The sequence below is a fragment of the Tripterygium wilfordii genome, chromosome 1 (genome assembly GCF_013401445.1).
Source record: "Tripterygium wilfordii isolate XIE 37 chromosome 1, ASM1340144v1, whole genome shotgun sequence".
In the NCBI taxonomy this organism is placed as follows: Eukaryota; Viridiplantae; Streptophyta; class Magnoliopsida; order Celastrales; family Celastraceae; genus Tripterygium; species Tripterygium wilfordii.
Window position 1 is genome coordinate 10,029,751 of NC_052232.1, and position 18,465 is coordinate 10,048,215.

General features: G+C 38.8%; 3 protein-coding genes across 4 annotated transcripts; all 3 read right to left on the reverse strand.

Moving 5' to 3' along the window:
• Positions 1-2,398: 2,398 nt before the first annotated feature.
• LOC120003507 (UDP-glycosyltransferase 72E1-like) lies at positions 2,399-4,080 on the reverse strand. Its single transcript, XM_038852520.1, has one exon. The coding sequence runs from the start codon at positions 4,052-4,054 to the stop codon at positions 2,612-2,614; it is 1,443 nt and encodes a 480-aa protein (XP_038708448.1). The 5' UTR covers positions 4,055-4,080; the 3' UTR covers positions 2,399-2,611.
• A 4,406-nt stretch (positions 4,081-8,486) lies between these two features.
• Positions 8,487-10,209, reverse strand: LOC120001603 (BES1/BZR1 homolog protein 2-like). The gene is made up of 2 exons (XM_038849985.1): positions 9,795-10,209; positions 8,487-9,705 (listed from the first exon to the last, which is right to left on the reverse strand). The coding sequence occupies exons 1-2, from the start codon at positions 10,017-10,019 to the stop codon at positions 9,019-9,021; spliced, it is 912 nt and encodes a 303-aa protein (XP_038705913.1). The 5' UTR covers positions 10,020-10,209; the 3' UTR covers positions 8,487-9,018.
• A 3,335-nt stretch (positions 10,210-13,544) lies between these two features.
• On the reverse strand, positions 13,545-17,686 carry LOC119998884 (acidic leucine-rich nuclear phosphoprotein 32-related protein-like). Of its 2 annotated transcripts, XR_005468311.1 has the most exons (3): positions 16,286-17,686; positions 14,288-14,775; positions 13,545-13,914 (listed from the first exon to the last, which is right to left on the reverse strand). XR_005468311.1 is itself a non-coding variant. In XM_038846359.1 (2 exons), exons 1-2 carry the CDS (start codon positions 17,375-17,377, stop codon positions 14,512-14,514), a joined length of 1,356 nt encoding a protein of 451 aa, XP_038702287.1. In that variant the 5' UTR covers positions 17,378-17,686; the 3' UTR covers positions 14,011-14,511. The 2 variants fall into 2 exon arrangements, 1 of the variants encoding a protein (XP_038702287.1); XM_038846359.1 differs by lacking the exon at positions 13,545-13,914 and having other exon boundaries at positions 14,011-14,775.
• Positions 17,687-18,465: the final 779 nt, after the last annotated feature.

Below are 18,465 nucleotides of genomic sequence, written 5' to 3' on the forward strand. Positions count from 1 at the left end.
TTTTATATTTTTCCTTTTACCATTAATTATGCCAAACTTTAATGCATTTCTTAGTCAAATACGTGTGCTTAGGGCTGGGGACTAAGGAGATGGAAAGCGCTCCAATTTTTTTTGCTCCAATTAGAGTTACACTTCTCCTTCAAAACCATGTCAAATCATGTATTTTTTTAAATAAAACATTAGAATTGAGGAATTTAGAATTAATGTTTAGGGTTTAGAATTTAGGGTTTAAGGTTTAGGGTTTATGGTTACATTAATAAATGATCGAGATGGTGAATTTGACTACGATAACTCTTAGCACAAGCGGGAGATCGTGAATTTAAGTCTCATGGGGTGTTTTCATTATTGCAATTTGTGAGATGGACCATTGTTCGGCACAGCTTGTACGAATGTCATCCTATGTTAGGGTTTAAAATTTAGGATTTGAATTTTTTTTCAAAATATACTATATTCCAATATTGTTATACCAAAAATACTAAAAACAGTTTTATTTATGACTTGACATAGTTTTGGGGCAGAATTGTAGTTACAATTGTAGTAGTAGCTAGATAATTGAAGCTCCCTATTCCAGGACCAAGTGCTAAGGGTTGGGCCCAGTTTCACATTAAAATAAAGTTTAACGTTAATAGTTAGGAGGAAAAAACCTTCTTTTTTTTAGGGGAAATTGTTTGTGAGCAGGAAAAAATGTTGATAGTTAGAAAATTATCACTTTTCCTTATTAGTTATTACAGTCGGTCTTTGCTTAGAAATAGTGAAGTATATTGACGTATAAAGTCGACGTCCTCGGACCGGTCATGTGATCATGATTTTGACCATTTGGTCTTATCTGCAGATGTTCCACGCAATTGACTCGCACCCTGAGCGAATGGCAAAGCACGAGTCATGACCCTAAGCTTCATATTCCATAACCATTTTCAACCGTGTAGCCAACGTTAAACTTGTGAAAGATCAAAGAACCAACCTTTGCTCAAAGTTCCTGTGTCCGTTTCACACGAGATACCGTTAAGAGAGATAAAGGACACGACATCGTTTTGTGGCCATGTAATATTGAGCTTCATTCTCACACGGGGCACCATCGAATACCAAAAGGTGTAAAGTCCCACATCGGAAAGATGTGGGAACAATTCCTTATTTATAAGGACTAAACCCACTCTTAACAACCAACAAGACCTTTTCTTAGACTCATGTGAATTGGGTCTAGTCCATTTGTTTGGGCCTAAGGAGAAACAAAGCCGTGTTGTCCCGATGTATCTATCGGAACCGGACAACCCAAAGCGGACAATATTATTGGTGTATATTGGGGTGTGGATTTACAACATGAGTAATTCGGTCCAATTGAACATGACCTCTACTCCACCAGCTCAGCTCACAAGTGCAGGGAGTGTAAAGTCCCACATCGGTAAGATGTGGGAACAATTCCTTATTTATAAGGACCAAGCACACCCTTAACCACCAACAATGCCTTTTCCTAGACTTATGTGAGTTGGGCTAGGCCCACTTGTTTTGGTCTAAGGAGAAACAAAGCCGTGGGTGCCCAATGTATCCACAGGAACCGGACAACCCAAAGCGGATAATATTGTTGGTGTATATGAGGGTGTGAATTTACAACATAAGCCGCTCTCTTCAATCAAACAGCGTCGTTTTATGGCCATTGTACAGTTGCTTCATCTCTTTCATTGTGTTCTCATGTACACAGAGGCGGATCCAATGTGTAATGAAAGGGGGCCACTTGTTTCGGCCTAAGGAGAAACAAATCAGTACGGGCCCAATGTATCCACGAAACCGGACAACCTAAAGCGAACAATATTGTTAGTGTGTATGGGGGTATGGATTTACAATATAAGCCGCTCTCTTCAATCAAACAACGTCGTTTTGGTCTAGGTTTTATGGCCGTTGTACAGTTGCTTCATCTCTTTCATTTTGATCTCATGTACACAGAGGCGGATCCAATGTGTAATGACAGGGGGCTGGGCTCCAATGGACTAATTTTTTTTGGTAGGGTATATAGTTTTAGTTACAAGAACCCCCAACCAAAACATCTCGGGCCCCAATCCATCCATCGAACTACCCATTATCCAATCCCAACGACTACGTATAAGAAGCTCAATCCTTAATCAACCCATTCCAATCCAACTATTCAAGTCTCAACCCATTAATTTCAGTCTAACTTCCAAGTTTTATTGCTTGAAACTATTACTGATGATTTTATTCGTTTCATATAATTAACTCAAAAAAATCAATGCCCCACTGTTTAATTGCCCTCCCAGTGAGTTCGAGATCCACCACTTCTTCTATAAATCTAATGTTTTACTTGATTCCATCTCGTATTCGATCACTCTGTTTTCAAAACAATTTCAGATACCAAAGATGCAATGTCACAAAATTAACTCAACTGGTAAAAAGCTGGCGAAACTTGTTTATTCTTAAACTAAAGAGCCATGCACTAACGCTCCATATCTTTCTTATCATGCTTCACATAGGAACAAAAGCAACATTAAAGTACACTAACACACAAACTATATTATCACAAAATTACAAGAACATTAACAAATAGTATTAAGCTAATCTTGGGTAGAGTAGCAAACAGGTGAAAAACTACTCCACACAATGATCATTTTGCTCTGTTTCCTGCAGCCTGCAAGCCAATCACACAGTCCTCAACCACTCGAGACAGCGATTCATCAGACGAACCACCTTTGCTCAAAGCCTCAAGAGCTTTGTCTTTTGTTTCCTTCATTCTCTTCCTTATCATATATCCTTCTTTATCCTTCATTATCCTTCTAACCATCTTCTTTATCTCCTCCCTCCCCACCACTCCGTTTGCTAGCTCCGCTGATCGGACAGCTAAGCCGAGCTCTTCCGCCAGCATAGTAGCATTCATTTTCTGCTCCGCGTACAATGGCCATGCGATCATTGGCACCCCATGGATAATACTCTCTAAGGTTGAATTCCAACCACAATGGGATAGAAATCCACCGACAGATGGATGGGCCAAGATCTCCACCTGTGGGGCCCACATGGGTACTATCAGGCCCAAGTTTTTGGTCCGGCCCATGAACCCATCAGGCAAGAAGCTGGACATGCCATCTGCGACATTACCCGCATTAAAAAATGACCCGGATGCATCGTTATCCAAGGGCGGGCGGACCACCCAAATAAACCTCTGCCTGCTCAGCTCCAACCCATGAGCCAACTCGATTGTTTGCTCGGCTGAGAGGGTCCCACCACTCCCAAACGAAACGTATATTACTGACTCGGTGGGTTGCACGTCTAGCCAATTCAAAACTGGGTTGTTCGAAACCGCCGGTCCGATCTCTCTTGCCAATGGACCAATTGGATAAACTGGAACCCGAGTGACCCGACCCAATAAGTTCGGATCTCTCAACGCCTTAACTGTTTTAGGCTCCAGATCCTCCCACGTGTTCAACAAAACCCCATCAGCCGTACAAATTTCGCGCCCAATTCGAATATACTCACCATAAAGTTGATCACTCCGGTCCAAATACGCATCAAGAGTATCATTGAACCGGACCGGTTCACAACCCGGAATCTTCAGAGGTTTCTGACCGTCGACGTGATCATCTTCCTCTCTTTCATCAAGAGTCGGGACATATATTGTGATCGCAAGAAACCACGCATTAGAAGCAATGAACACGTACTTCGACATCTCGAATTCATCGGCGATATCCAACGCTTCGGTTCCGAACAAGTCAACGATGAGTACCGTCGGGCGATACTCCATCGAAAGAATCGTCGACCGAAGTCCTGGTAAGGATTCACGCATCATGACTATAATTTTAGTTACTATTGATGCCGCACGATCAAGTAGGCCAGAAATATCAACTCGTGGGAGTGAGATAATGTCGAGGACATTAGGGTTTTGAGAGGAGAGAAGTTGGGTTTCTGCAGATGATGAAGAATCAGCTGTGATAACAAAGATGGTGACGTGGAAGCCATGATGGGTTACTAAGCGCTTGCCGAGCTCTATAACAGGGACTAGGTGTCCCACGCCAGGACTAGCAAGGATTGCTGCGTGTGGTTTTGTGTCTTGCATGGTTAGAGACTTAATTAGAAGAGAAGAAGTACAAAATATAGGGAGCTTAATTATGTGTGTAGTGCTTGCTTTGATTGGGTATATATAATGGACTAAGAGCAAGTCCAACCCCCTATACTCAAAACGGGTCCAAAATTTCTCTTATTTTCATTAAAAACTTATTTTAGCCGAACACCACTCCTATTTTAACATCAAATCTAATACTTCAATACTTTTCAACATATTAAAATGATAAAAAAAATTGAGAGATAAAATAGAAAAGTAAGATAAGAAGATAAAAGCATACGAGAGAGAATAAAAAATAATTTTATATGATTTGGAAATCTCCTCGCATATTTCAAATTTGGGGTATGCAAAGATAAATACCCTCAACATCATCCGAGATAGAAGGAATGCATATAACGGGAGGGTAAGAGAAGAAAATGCACACCCTGAGACAAATCAAAGCCAAAATTGGCTAACCTATCGACACTGAAGTTAGCCTCACGATAAACATAACTAACTTTAACATGCCAATTCAGGCTTAGAAGTCGTTTAATAGGATAAATTAAATGAGATTGGACATTTTTCACGACAGCTCGCTTATTTAACAAATTCTCCACTATCTAAGAGTTCACTTCCAACGTAACTTTACGAATTCTAGAATTTAGAGAATTGTAAAAACCCTAAATTCGCATTGCAAACATATGTAGGATACTTTTCGTCCAAGAGAATCTAGATATATGAAGCAAAATCACATTATATATGTGATGTAATGCGATACGTATATATGAAGGGAAATCACTTTATTATATCAATATAATTCTAACAATACAGATGCAGAAGTACTTTTCGTTAAGTCAATCTACTATCTTTTTCGTAGTTGTGATCTCAATAGTATTAGAAAGTGAAAATCAAATTAAATGAAGGAAAGATCACATTATAATATCATATGATGCAATGCTATTTTTTTATTATTTTAATATAACTCTACTAAAATTTAATATTTCACAATTCCCTAGAGTCTATAATTCGCATTTAATGGTAGAGAAAATATCAGACAAATTTCAAAAATTGAAAAAACAAAAATATGGTATGATATGTACATCTTCCGAGCCATTGAATTCAAATTGTAGACTCTAAAATTTTAAACAAATTGTAGAGCTCCCAAATCCACTAAAATCTAACTCGTGTAACTTGATATGTTATTGTTCTAATGGTTTTTTTTGTTTAGTTACAATGAATGTACGTCAATTTAAGGGATGTGGTAAGATGTCATTGAAGCATAATCTTTGGAGGTCATGTGGGTATATTATATTAATTAAGTGGCGGCTTATGTTGTCTTGGCATGGATCATCCGATCAGGTATATGTCAATATAATTTGGACCAATATTTGCTGACCATGGACAAGTAAATAATTTATCTCAAGTTGCAGCCGACGATTCTTTGAAAGAGAGGAAAATATCTACATCTTGATTGATTATTTATATACATCATTAAGCATGAAGTATGGTGACTTTTATGCAGATATTTTAATTAAATCTCACTGAAGATATTAGGGTATATTTTGTTTGTTTCTTGTGTTTTCTTTTCTTTTCTTTTTTTTTTTTCTATTTCCTGAATACGTCTTTTTCTTCTTTTTATGCAAATATGTTTTTGAATAGTCTTCTTGTTTTCCCAAAAAAGAAAATTAAAAACGCATAGGAAGCAAACATTTCAAAAAAAATTTGTCAGTTAATTAGGTTGTTTAATTAGCATTGAAGCCGCCAAATGAGGAAAGGAAATTCACGAGTATGAGAAATATTGATTGTCTATCAGATTTATGTTATTTCATTATAAGAAAAACAAAAATGTTAGGGATCAAAATAAGTAAGATTACAGTCATCCCAATAATTCATCTTATTCTTGATTAATGTAAGTGTAATAACCCATAAAAGTTGATAATTGAATCAGAAAGTGACATGTTAATCACTGGAATAACTGAGATCCTTATTACTTCTGTAAGAAAAAAGAGATAAAAGCCATCCGGATTCCAAAAAACTTCCAAAGTCATTATTTAGAAATAGGTTTTACACTTCTACTTCACTATATGAAATAAACTTCTCTTTCAAATTTCTTTTGAGTTGAAGAATAGGATCATTTTCTAACGCCCAAAAGTTATGTAAAGCCATCAATTGTTGTTGCAAAACAACCAACATGCATCAATTGTCGGCACAACGGGACCAGCGGAACGGCTGGTTATGAACCGGTAGCACTTTATCCACTCCCATATGGAGCTTATACAGGCGAAAACGCCTTTCATGTTTTTTTTTTAAAATTGTCCTGGGGCCCACAATAAAATGACCAGGTCTGACTTTTTTTTTTTTTAACAAAACTAATATAGTCATATGGACCCCACAATAAATACTGATTTTATAATATTTAATAAAATATTTTTACTTAACATTTCTTGATCTCATATTCATAAAAAATAATTTTAAAAATATTTATAATGTTTTAAATATTTATAGATTCTTTATCATAATCATCCGAGCCTTTATCCTAAAAATCTGGGGTTAAATATTTATACATTATGCTTAAAATTAACTTTAATACAAAATTATTATTATTATTATATTAAATTTAATATAAAAAACATAAATATTTTTTAGTCAACAATTTTTCTGCTAGTGTCAGTTTTTAGTTCACCAAACACCTCACAACATATTACATAGCTTTAAACTCAACTTTTTTTCCACAGTTCATCCGCTAGCATTGAAAATCGATTTTTTCGTTCTACCAAATGAACCCAATAGGCTAATTTATAAGCTGTGAAAAATAAACTAACTTATAAACTGTCAGGTGTTTGACAAAATTTATATCATAAACTAGCTTATAAACTCTCAAAAAAGTCTATTTAAATTTAATTTAAAAGATAAAATAATAATATTATATATATAATGTTATCTTAATAAAAAAAAAGAACAAAAAAAAAGAAAAAACAAACAAACATAAGCTCTAAAATAAGCTTAAATTTGAAGCTTATTTTTTTGGAACTTATTAGAGTTTATAAGCTAACTTACTTATGTGGGTTGTTTGACAGGGCTTATTTTGAAACTCATAAACTAGCTTATGAGCTTCGAAATAAACTCTACCAAAAAGGTTATTAGTCAAATTATTTGAACAGCCCGATATGTTCAAGATGAACAAACCCACCACCAATCCCAAACTTTTGAGATAAAGACTCGGATGATTACAAATAGAAACCCGTAACAAGAAATGTAGAAGAAATGCCTGTTCAAGATGATCATGAGTAATGTACTAATGTTCCCTAATCATTTTGGGCCTTTGGGCCTTGACTAGGGCTTTGCTCATCCCACAAGAAAACTAACAAAAAATTGTCGTACAAGAGCATAAACAGCCAACTGATCCAACGCACTATATAAGCCCTTATCGATTAAATTATGCCCCGGGTGTGATGGAGTTGGAGGACCCTGGTTTAAGTCCAATCCTACATCCAGTTTTCATGGCATTGGTTCCAGTTACACATGAATGTACAACCACCAAATCTTGGACCAAGCAGTCTTGACCAAAATCCAATGAGAAGGGACTCTAATCTCAGTATATTTTACGCTCTCTCATTGCATCAAAGACAAATTGCAATTAATACAAAGACCAACAGATAGGAAGTTCATGACAAATTAAAAAATGTGAAGTTCATAAATATGAGGAGAGATGAAGGGACTAGGGACATGAACCTTAGTTATATAGCAGAGCTATGAATAATTGAGAAATAAAGTTAGTGAGTTGGTTGTACACTATAACATCAAACATGACATAATTCACATGCTCCCATTAAACACATCACATGGGAAGGAAGGGCCCTTCTCAGAGGTTTCTTTCCAAGATGCTCTTTTGACCCACAAAAGCCAACAAAAACAGAGATCTTAACATAAATAGGTAAGATATAAGTAACCCAGCAGTCAGAGACATAAAGAAGCTTGAAGATAATTGCAACTACCAGTTTCTGCACTTTTTTCTGTGTTTTCTCTTGGATGAAGAAAATTCGTTTATGGGTTTTACCAAGATGAGCCAAAGAAGCTAACCTAATACAACGACCTTCACACCTAATATGGTAACCATTTCTGCAAAAACCATAAGAAACCTAGCCAGTATGCAGCAGTCAACAGAAATTAGAATTTAGTAGGTAGTGCAAAGGGGCTAACCTCCCAGAAAGTACCAGAGATATGATGGATCACAGCTAACACGATCATGTAAGTTACTAATGGGAGTTCACTTAAGCAACCCAAAAAATAACAAATTCTAAACAGTTTCATTATCAAACCTTTAATCACACGCTGGAATGGCTAATTGAATCACATAATTAGAATGACCTACAGGATTCATGATCCCATCAGAATACTCTCTATCCAGGTTAAGAATGGGTTATGTTACAATCTTCTATGCACAAAATGATATGTCAAAATATAAGAACCACATTGAAATAATTTTAGTCTCTGTTGCCCAAAATTTTAAGGAGGAAGTGATACAAACATGTTCTACAATAAAATAACAGAGCCCTAGAATTTGAGATCCAAAGACCATACATAACAAGACCAAATAGTCATATGCTAATTGAAGAGATTCCTACGATTAATGATGAATTCAAGAAATTACTCTCAACATAAGGGATGGAAGAAAGTAACCTCCAATCACCTGCTTCAGGCTGATCTCCTAATGAAAGTCATTGGAAATGTAGTCCTTCCATGAAACTTTGTCTTGCTCATGAGCAATATCATCCAGTGTGTTATGGACACAACAATGTACATATGAAAAACAAAGATTGACTGCATCAAATATAAAAGTAAATCAGGGTCTCCAATAGCAGAAATAGCAGGAAACCCATCATGAAATCTGATGCAATTGGCACTGTTGAGCACACACAAACGAATAATTGCATGCCTTTTGATCTCCTAAATTCCCAAGCAGTTTCAGCACCAGAACCTCAACTCCCAGTCTTTCCACTCCCGAGTGTAAGCTCCAGATCATCAACACCAATTTCATGAATCCTCTCACCTTCCCATGGCTTCACTCTCCCATTTTCAAACTCAAACTCCGAGCATCTACCTTTCTCTGCAGCAAGATCACGGATATTACTCTCCAGAACCAAAGGTTTAACAAGATTAAATGTCGGTGAAGGCGGAGCAGCCTGAGGCGCTACCGTCTGAAAACTCATCCATCGACCGGAGTCAACGGTTGAGGCATCAGATTCATCGCACTCTGGTATCGTGGCCGGCTTGAGATGGGCGCGGCGTGTAGGGCTTGAAGGAGCAGAGGCGTTGAAAAGAGGGTTTAGAGAACCATTTGAAAGCGATTCCCAGTCAATTTTTCGCTTCGAACCCGAAGTAGGAGAAGAAAGCGGAGGGGTTACAGGGGCACTATTGGAAATTCGAAGAGGAGGGAGATTTTTCGGTATGGAAGCAATATTACGGAGGAATGGCAGAAGATACATAGATGGGTTCGCATCGAATCGGGTCGGGCTGGGGAATGAAGATGATGTCGGACTGGCATGGTAGGAAGGTACAGGGCTAGGGTACGATGAGGATTGTGGACTTGGTTGAACAGAAGAGCAAGCGCTGATGTTCATCGGAGTTCCTGCCATCTCTACCAAAGATATAGGAGGCTTGTATCCCTGATTGACAAAGCATCACCGGAAAATTAAACTCCAGAAAACAGAGAAACCGATATAAGAAATCAAGCAAAGAGAGCGAGAAAGCAAACCTTGCGATAAGTGGTGCCATCCTCTTCAACGATCCAGCCAGCCTCGGAGCAGAGAGCCTTCAAGACCTCGTTGTTGTCGCAGTGCTTAGGTAGCTTGTAGTTTCCTTGAGCTCTAAGACCTGAGTAGATCTTGGCAGCTATGGCTCTTCTCCTCCTCTCTCTCCTCTTGTTGTTCTCTCTCTCCTTCCATGTCGGCATCCTACCCGAAGATCCACCGCTGGTCATCTTGCAGCCACCAACAGTAACCCCTCTCCGATCAGCGTAGTCTTTGTCCAGTTCTATGGAGAGAGGCGTTACATAGACTCCATTTTTGTGCTGCTTCTGGTCATTTTTTGCGCGTGATGCAGAGTGGGAGCGCAGATCTTGTGAAACAGGAGGTTTTCGTTGTCACGCAGATGGACGTGTCTAGTGGGCTGAAAAAGTTGAAATGACTAATTATACCCATATCAAGTGATCACTTAATCTGGTTTTAGTGTTGAATTAAGTCTCACACAAAATCGAACCGGCTTTTACCCGACTACTCGGTTTTGTCGACCTATCAGTTGATTAGATTTGGGATCATGCAACTGTTTTGTATCTGTAAAAAATAAATCGTAAGTTATTGGGTTCCCGATATATATCTAAGGGGACATTGTAACACTCTAATCAACTCGGTAGATGATAAAACTTTTTGAAATAGTTCAATGTTTGGACTTCTTTATTTAGTTAATAATGAAAAGTGAGAATGTGAAAGTGATTTATCAGGGTGGAGGTTTGAATAATTGATTTTCCTTGATGGAGGCAATATATCTGAGGTTGAATCCCCTCTTTATTCTTTCATAGATTTCATTTCTGCTCAACAATAGTGCTTCTCGGTATCCTAAAGTGTTTTATCACCTGGTGTTTCCGATGTTACGCTTGTTAAACCGTACCATGGAGTTTAGCAAGGTCCTACCTTGATTGGCCGAGATGCTTCCCAATTTGATCACTTCCTCTTCAATCAGAATGATCACATGTGTCCGCATCTCATTTTGAGGGATATTTTTGATATTATCACTCGCGATAATCAAGTTTGTTACTTGTGAGGGAGTTGTGGAGGTTATTGTGAGGCTGCCCACACTGGAACAGTTCTGGTGATGATTACTTGATTAGAAAATATATATATATATATGAGTAAGCCCTGGGCCCCTGACGCGAGGTTCAGTTACGTATACAGGTCTGGAGTCTGGACAAACAACGAGCCCAAAACATTGGGCCCCACAGAGACATTTCTCGGCACTTTTACAGGGTCCAGTCGGCTCCACACGTGCGAAACGGGATCACAAAATAAAATAACAAAACACGACACCGGCTACCTACATCTACATGCCTGGAAAGTTGAGATGTCATTGCACGTGATTGTGGTCCCCATCAGGGAAAACGAAAAGAGGAAGTGCACGATTGGGCTTGGCCGTTGATTCCTTCCACCTCTTCTTACATGGGCCATGGCCCAAATTGACTCAAGTTCATGGTCTTCAACTTCAACCAAAATAATTGAAAGAAACAGGGAATTAGGGAAGACTTCCTGCACGTGTGAACGCAAGCCGTGCTCTCCTGTAGCTTAAGCGGGGTCCACTGTCCTTGAAGTCTTTCGTTGGAGCAAGAAAACCAAGCACGTGGAGTGCAAAACATAACACTTATTTATTTTTGAAAAAAATCATGGATTGAATTGTATTTATTTACCCAAAAAGTAAAAAATTTTGAGGTTCTAAAAATACCGGAGCCACTATAAAAATATATTACAAGAGAACTAAAAAAAATGAAAAATATAAACAATGATCATTGTCGGACACTCTCAAACGATCCCATATCACACCGAACAATCATCAAATAACAATGTACTCCAAAACATAATAATTATTAGAATTGTTATTTAATTGCATTGATTAAATTGACCAATTATTGGAAATATGTACAATTCCATTAACACTTATTGGAAAAGGAGAGACTATCTAAGCATTTGAAAAGGATCACACAAATATTAGAAAACATCATATAATACAATTTTTTTTCTTTATAATTTATGTATACAAAATTTATGGGTTTGTATTGTGTAGAGTTGAAATGTAGCACTAGATTGTTTCGTGGTCAATGTCCATAATAGGGGCTAATGCGACAAGGACATTGGATCTACACCTCACGTGGGATATTTGAGGAGACTGTTTTAGTGCATTTCATCTAACCTTCTATGAGTTACGTACTGTCCAACTTGCTATTCTATTAATTATTTAATAGTTTCTTCATCAAGTCTAATTAATCTCCTAACGACTTGGAGTGCACGGCCAAAATGCCAAATTAGTCTGAAGTCTAATCAACCCCTCTCATCCAATTATACAATATTGGAATATGATCTTAGTACAGAAAATTTCAATGATGCACCAAAATATAATCAAATTTCAAGACGTGGGAAATTTTATCTGCACACCATATAAACACTAGCTTTACACAATTTTTTTGAACATGATAAGTTTACACCAAAAAATTATAAGTCTACACACAAAATTGTAGTAAAAATATGACTATACCCTTGATTTGTAAAATATTAGAATTTTTATTGTTAAGTTTACACACACATTTTCTCTCTAAACCCATATTCAAGTAAGGCTCGTGTGGGCTAGGATTCGCTGATGTGGCACCAGTGGTGGTGGTTCCTGCACCTATAACAATGGCTATCACCGTAACAGGAGGGGCTACAGGTGCTACTACGGTGGTTGGAGCCTTTGGTTAAGGGATTGGTGGGTCTATATTATCCTCATCATCCGTGGTCATGGGGCCATTTATGTGATGTGTAGATAAAATTTCCCTTCGGATATTTGTGTCACTAATGAAAGACCAACCATATTGGGCCTGCATATGCAAAAGGACTTAGGCTACAAACTTGTTGGGTAACTTTAGTCACACCCCGATTTTTTTTAAAGACACCCAAATCTATGTTGATCATCCCTTGTAAAACTGAATTGACATGGTATCTTTAGAAAAAATCGGGTCGTGACTAAAGTTACCCAAACTTGTTTAAGACTTAGCAAAGCCCATTTAATTATTGTGTCGTTGACTCGTTGTAGCCTTGTAGGATGCAGCCTGAAGGTGATTTGTCTTACTGGACCCTCTTTGATCGAGATGAACTAAACTGGCCCGCAACAAGCAGGTCCTTTGAAGCCCGCCCAAGTCTATAGAATAAATTAGGCCCATCAGGGTACATTAAATCTAAATGAAACGCAGTCGTTTTAGACATCTGCAGTTCCCACCGCAATCACGTGCACTAATCTTCAAAGCAGAAAGTAGGTGGGTTTGGGCCGTTTGGCCCTGTGTTTGTACCTTTTTTAGCTTTAACATGTTAAGAATTAGTCCCTCATCGGTTGAAAGACCCAATCATAAATGGTTTATAAATCCAAACCCACCCCTTAACAAACAATTAAGCCCTTTCTCTTTGACTCAAGTATCATTTAGTGAGTGAGACAGCTACGAAGAAGAAACAAAGTTATGAATCCAAAATGGACAATATAGTTGGTTCTATGATTGGCCTATTACTCTTACATCTGTATATTAAAATGAAAAATGTTCTATGATTGGCCTATTACTCATACATCTGTATATTAAAATGAAAAATGTTCAATTGTAGGCGGTTTAATAACACGAGCCAATCCATATACCTACCTCGTCCGTGTGTATAGTTAATAATGGCCCAGTAGACCTCATTTTGATGGGCCCTTCTGGGCCGGGCTGTCAAGCACGTAGCAACTGTGATTCACTTTCACAAATCGGCACTCTTGTGGGCTTCAGCCCAAACAACTCTACAAACCAAGTCGTAGTAGAATTAGAATACAACATAGAGCCTAAGCTAGCCAAGTTCTCAAGCGAGTTGAAGGGCTTGCTCACTAAATCAACCAGCAAAAAGGCCAGGCCCAGGGGTGTGTTAAATGCGTAAATGTATCTTCGCATCCATTAATCCAGGGGGCAAGATGCCTATGAGAAATCGACCGTCGGATTCAATCTGAAAGGGCAAAGAGGCGCCATCTCACGTTGCATGAGACCAGACGAAAGCGTACTAGATGATTCCCTCATCCTCCTCAATTCTGCGACCACGTGCTCTGATCTCCCAACACTGCAAAGCCATAAACAAAAGTGGCAACCAATGATTCCGTTACAAGTAGGATCATAAAGCACTAAATAGGTCAAACGCTGACTTGATACGAGGGCAAAAGAAAAAAGCACACAATTGAATAGGGGATAAAAAGTAAAACTATCTACAAGAGTTTTACAAAAACAACTTGGACAAATCAATGATAAACAAGGTTTGAGTTTCTTTTTCCCTCCAATTCAATCCACTTTAGAAAACAGACTCCTGGCCCTGAAAGCAGGAGAAGGCGGTAAACCCCTTCATAACTGCCATTTGAATATAAGGAAGACTAACGGCTATGGAAAAAAAGGAAGACTAACGACATTTTGAACTAAAAAAGAAGATATAGTTTCTTTACCTACACCTTGTCCATAAAGATCATCCAAAATCACTAGCAGACCACCAACCCCAACCTACCTAAAAACAAGTTCCCTTTTTTCCAGGCCTGAATAATTCTCCCGCTAAGATTACTGACAAAGATTCACCAATGTTTCTCGGAAGAATTCGGATTTCCACCATCTCTATCATCATCTCTCTCTCTTTAGCTGTGAGGAAGATGAGGCCAGGACCATCACTCATTCATCATTCATCTTCATCGTCGTCAACAGTATCATCTTCATCACTCTCATCATCTCTCTTTCTCTTTAGTTGTGAGGAAGATGGGGGCGGGGGGACCATCACTTCATCGTCATCTTCAACATCTTCCTCCTCAACATCTTCTTCCTCAACATCTTCTTCATTACCTGGTTCCATATCACTACCATCAGCATCATGAACTTCAGATTGCCCCACTGGTTGAACCTGCCCCACTGGTTGAACCAGGTAACCTGCACTATTGTCTTCATCCTGCAATATGAGAAACTCTCTGATTAGTCTACTAGAACGTGTGCCACATGGTTTGCAGGAGGAATAAAATGGCAGAACGATATCTACTTGGAACACATAATTAAGCCCCAAAGAAAAAGGAAAATTAACCAAACTTTAAATACAGAATAAATCAACGGCCAAATGCCTAACACCTGCTTAACAAAAAACACCCAAAAAAAGCAATTACTTCTACCTTGCAAGAAAATATCATGACAGCATTCAGACAAAAATTATAACAAGAATTTTTGTGGACCGGAAAGTCCCAAATATACAATACCAGAATGAAAAAAACACGTGAGACCACAACCAAACAACAATAACTTCTACATAATCCAGTCCTAAAATATTAGAGGCAACCTTAAACTTTTAAGATACACTACAATCAAATTTAATAAAAAAAACATAAAAGCACTGGAACACAATACCAACCAGTAACCTGCATGCCTACCAATTTGGTATTGATTCATATGCATGCAAAATATCATGAGTCAACCAATTTGCATTTCCTTTTTATCATGTATGGTAAGATACAAAAGTTCAAGCAAAAGGAAAAAGATGGACTCAAGAACAAATGAAAGCATCCAATATTAAAAGCCAAAAAACAAACACTGAACAAGCTCAAAAATAGAGCATCTAAGAAAAATATGGGAAATGAAAGCCGATCAGAAGCAAATTACAATAGCCAAGTCAGTTAATATTAATATCATCAAAATAACCATTTTACAGAAAAGGTGTGGATAAATTAACAGAATATGCACCATAATCCAACAATATTTCTGAAACTTTAACAAGAACATATAATCAATTTGTATCCTTTTCTTTTTTTATATCAAAACTTTAGTCAAAAGAAATTCAAAGGATAAAAATCAAAACTCAAGGAGTTTTAAAATCATTTTATCCTCACCAACCACAGAGTAAACGTTGATGAAAGATAACCAAAAACCATTAAGTTTTAGTGTTGTACTATTCTCCGGATATGTTGCTTTTGAAGACATAAAACCCATAAATGCTACATGTACCCTGCAGACTGTAAACTGCAATATTGCCTTCAAATTACTATATACTAACATTACTGCATGTCCGCAACCCTTCATCAAATAATTTGTAATATACTGCCCTTGGCCAGCCAATGGAAAAACCAGTACTCATCAATAGCAGCCTCAGATCTCTAATTGAGCAAAGACAAGACATCAGAGCATATGACGCAAAAACTGATGGTAAAAATGATGTTGACAAATATGCAAATCCGTCACTGACGATGAAAAAAAATCATGGCCTATAACCTGCCCTTCCAAGGACAAACCATGTATCACCCAACGGTATGCAAACTATGGATTTAACCAATACCTTAAGAATGTGCAATATAGGGTGAGATTAACAATATAACACAAACTACATTTATGACAACAAACAATAAACCATAAAGAACCAGAAGAACAATATATCAATATCAGCGTCAGCGTCAGCTATCTTAAAGTGAATGTCTCACCTCATCTTCACCATCTTCTTCTTCTTCAAAAACCCCATCATCGTCAACCCCCTGCTCATCATCTCCAGTCTCCCCGTTATCATCCTCATACACATCATCTTCCCCTTGCTCATGTCCATCAATCTCCCCTTCCGTGCTAGTCAACAACCCTGTACTCCCTGGTTCCCCCAAATCACCTTCCTCATTATCCACATCTTCCTCTTCATCCTCCTCATCATCCTCTTCCTCATCTTCAACCCCATCTTCATCGTCGCTGTCATCAATTTCATGAACCTCAACTACATCCTCGTCATCCCCATCCCCCTCCTCATCGATCTCCTCCCCAGAATAATCCCCATCATCATCCGCCTCCTCATCCCCATCACCTCTGTCCACCGCTGCAACATGGAATCCATTTGCCTGATGGCTGGCTCCATTACTCCGTCTTGCTGTCTCTGTCTCCTCTTCATCCGCATCGCTCTCTTCATCATCATCAACGTCAACAATCCCATCAACACCGTCACTGTAGCCGTTAGTCATCCTATACGGCCCATCTTCTCCGTCAATCTCACCACTGCCAGGATCATCTTCATCGTCCTCTTCCTCCTCATCTTCATCATCCGATTCCGGCCTTTCATTCTCTTCCATATCCAATTTGTCCAAATATTTCAAGGTTTTAATCAACCCGAAAACCCTAGATCGGTAATCCTTCACTCTTGTAACAGGGCATTCATAAAGATCGAGTGAAACGATCCTTAACTGCGAGAGGGGAGCGAGATCTTCAATACACTGGATGCGATTATTGGAGAGGTCCAAATCTCGAAGAGACTCTAGACCGGCCTCAACTAGAAATTCAAGTCCACCGGCGATGCGATTGTCAGAAAGAATCAGTTTCTGGAGGTTCCGCAGCCGAGGGAACTGCTCGAGCGACGAGACCCCGATGCTGGCGATGGAGAAGTGTTGAAGGTTCTGGAATCTCTCGAAAAAGCTTGGTGGCGGCAACCTGCCTTGTGCACACTTCACTGCACCGTCCAAAGTCAGGATTCGTGCTGCGGCATGGTCAGTTTGGCCGTCAAGCGCTGTCTCCACGGCCCTCTCCCAGATCTCGTCCATCAAATACGAAACCTATCGATACGTGTCCGTTTAACGGATAAACGGATTCAAGTCATGCAGGCAGAGGTTCTTAATTTGCGGCTCAACCAAACACAGCGCTAAACCAATTTCACACCAGATGTTGAAATCAGGAAACTAAACCCTAACCCTAGATTTGGCGATCGAAAGCAGGCTCTTAATGGCTTAAAACCCTGATTTTCCAAAAGTATGAACGCGCTCACTGTCTCTATGATTGTTTCAGGAACAAGGCTTATATAATTTAAATCCCACTCTCTCTCTCTCTGCGATAAGTCTTGGGAGCGGATTGGGAAAGCTGGTTCGCGGGCGTCTAGCGATTACGAGGGTTTGCGAATTAAAGTAATTTGGGCCGTTGGATTTAGCAGGTTCTGATCGATGACATGGACAAAACGTACGGTCTAGATGAATGGTTGGTGTGTTTGTTCCAATATGAATATACCATTGTAGTTCAAAATAATAACGTAAATGCCACAGAAATATCGTCCGCCGAAGCTTCTCGACACAAACCTTTTCAGTTTTCACACTCGTCAAACTCCCAGCCAGAGCGGTTCGAAATCCGATATCCAATTCACCGAATCAGCAAACTTCTATTGCGTCGACTCATGGAAGTCGCTGGGAAACGTAGCCGACGACAGATTGCGCTTCACTCGCAACGGATAAATTATTCCATTTTCCTGTGCCTTTCTGAAGTTAATTCAATTTTCCCCGCATCGTTCCTACGGTTGGGAATCGTAACTGTAATTATAATTTTTTACCAACTTCCTTGTTGGGCTCTGAATAGGCACTGGGCCACCAGTTGTCTCTGGGCACTAGGCCTGTAGTGTCATATTCGCTTGAATCCTGCGCCCTGTTAAATTATATTGCCTACGGCCCGTGACATTGGCCGTTGTCCTGATTGTAGACATGCAATGCTTTATGGCAATATTAGGTCACGAGCTTGTAGATACCTAGGTCGTGGGCTTGTCATATGTATATGGGTTGGGGAGTTTTAGTCACACTCAAATTTTTACTAAAGATCCCCTTCTTAAGTACAATCCAAAATTTTTATAATGACATCAAAAGTATATAAA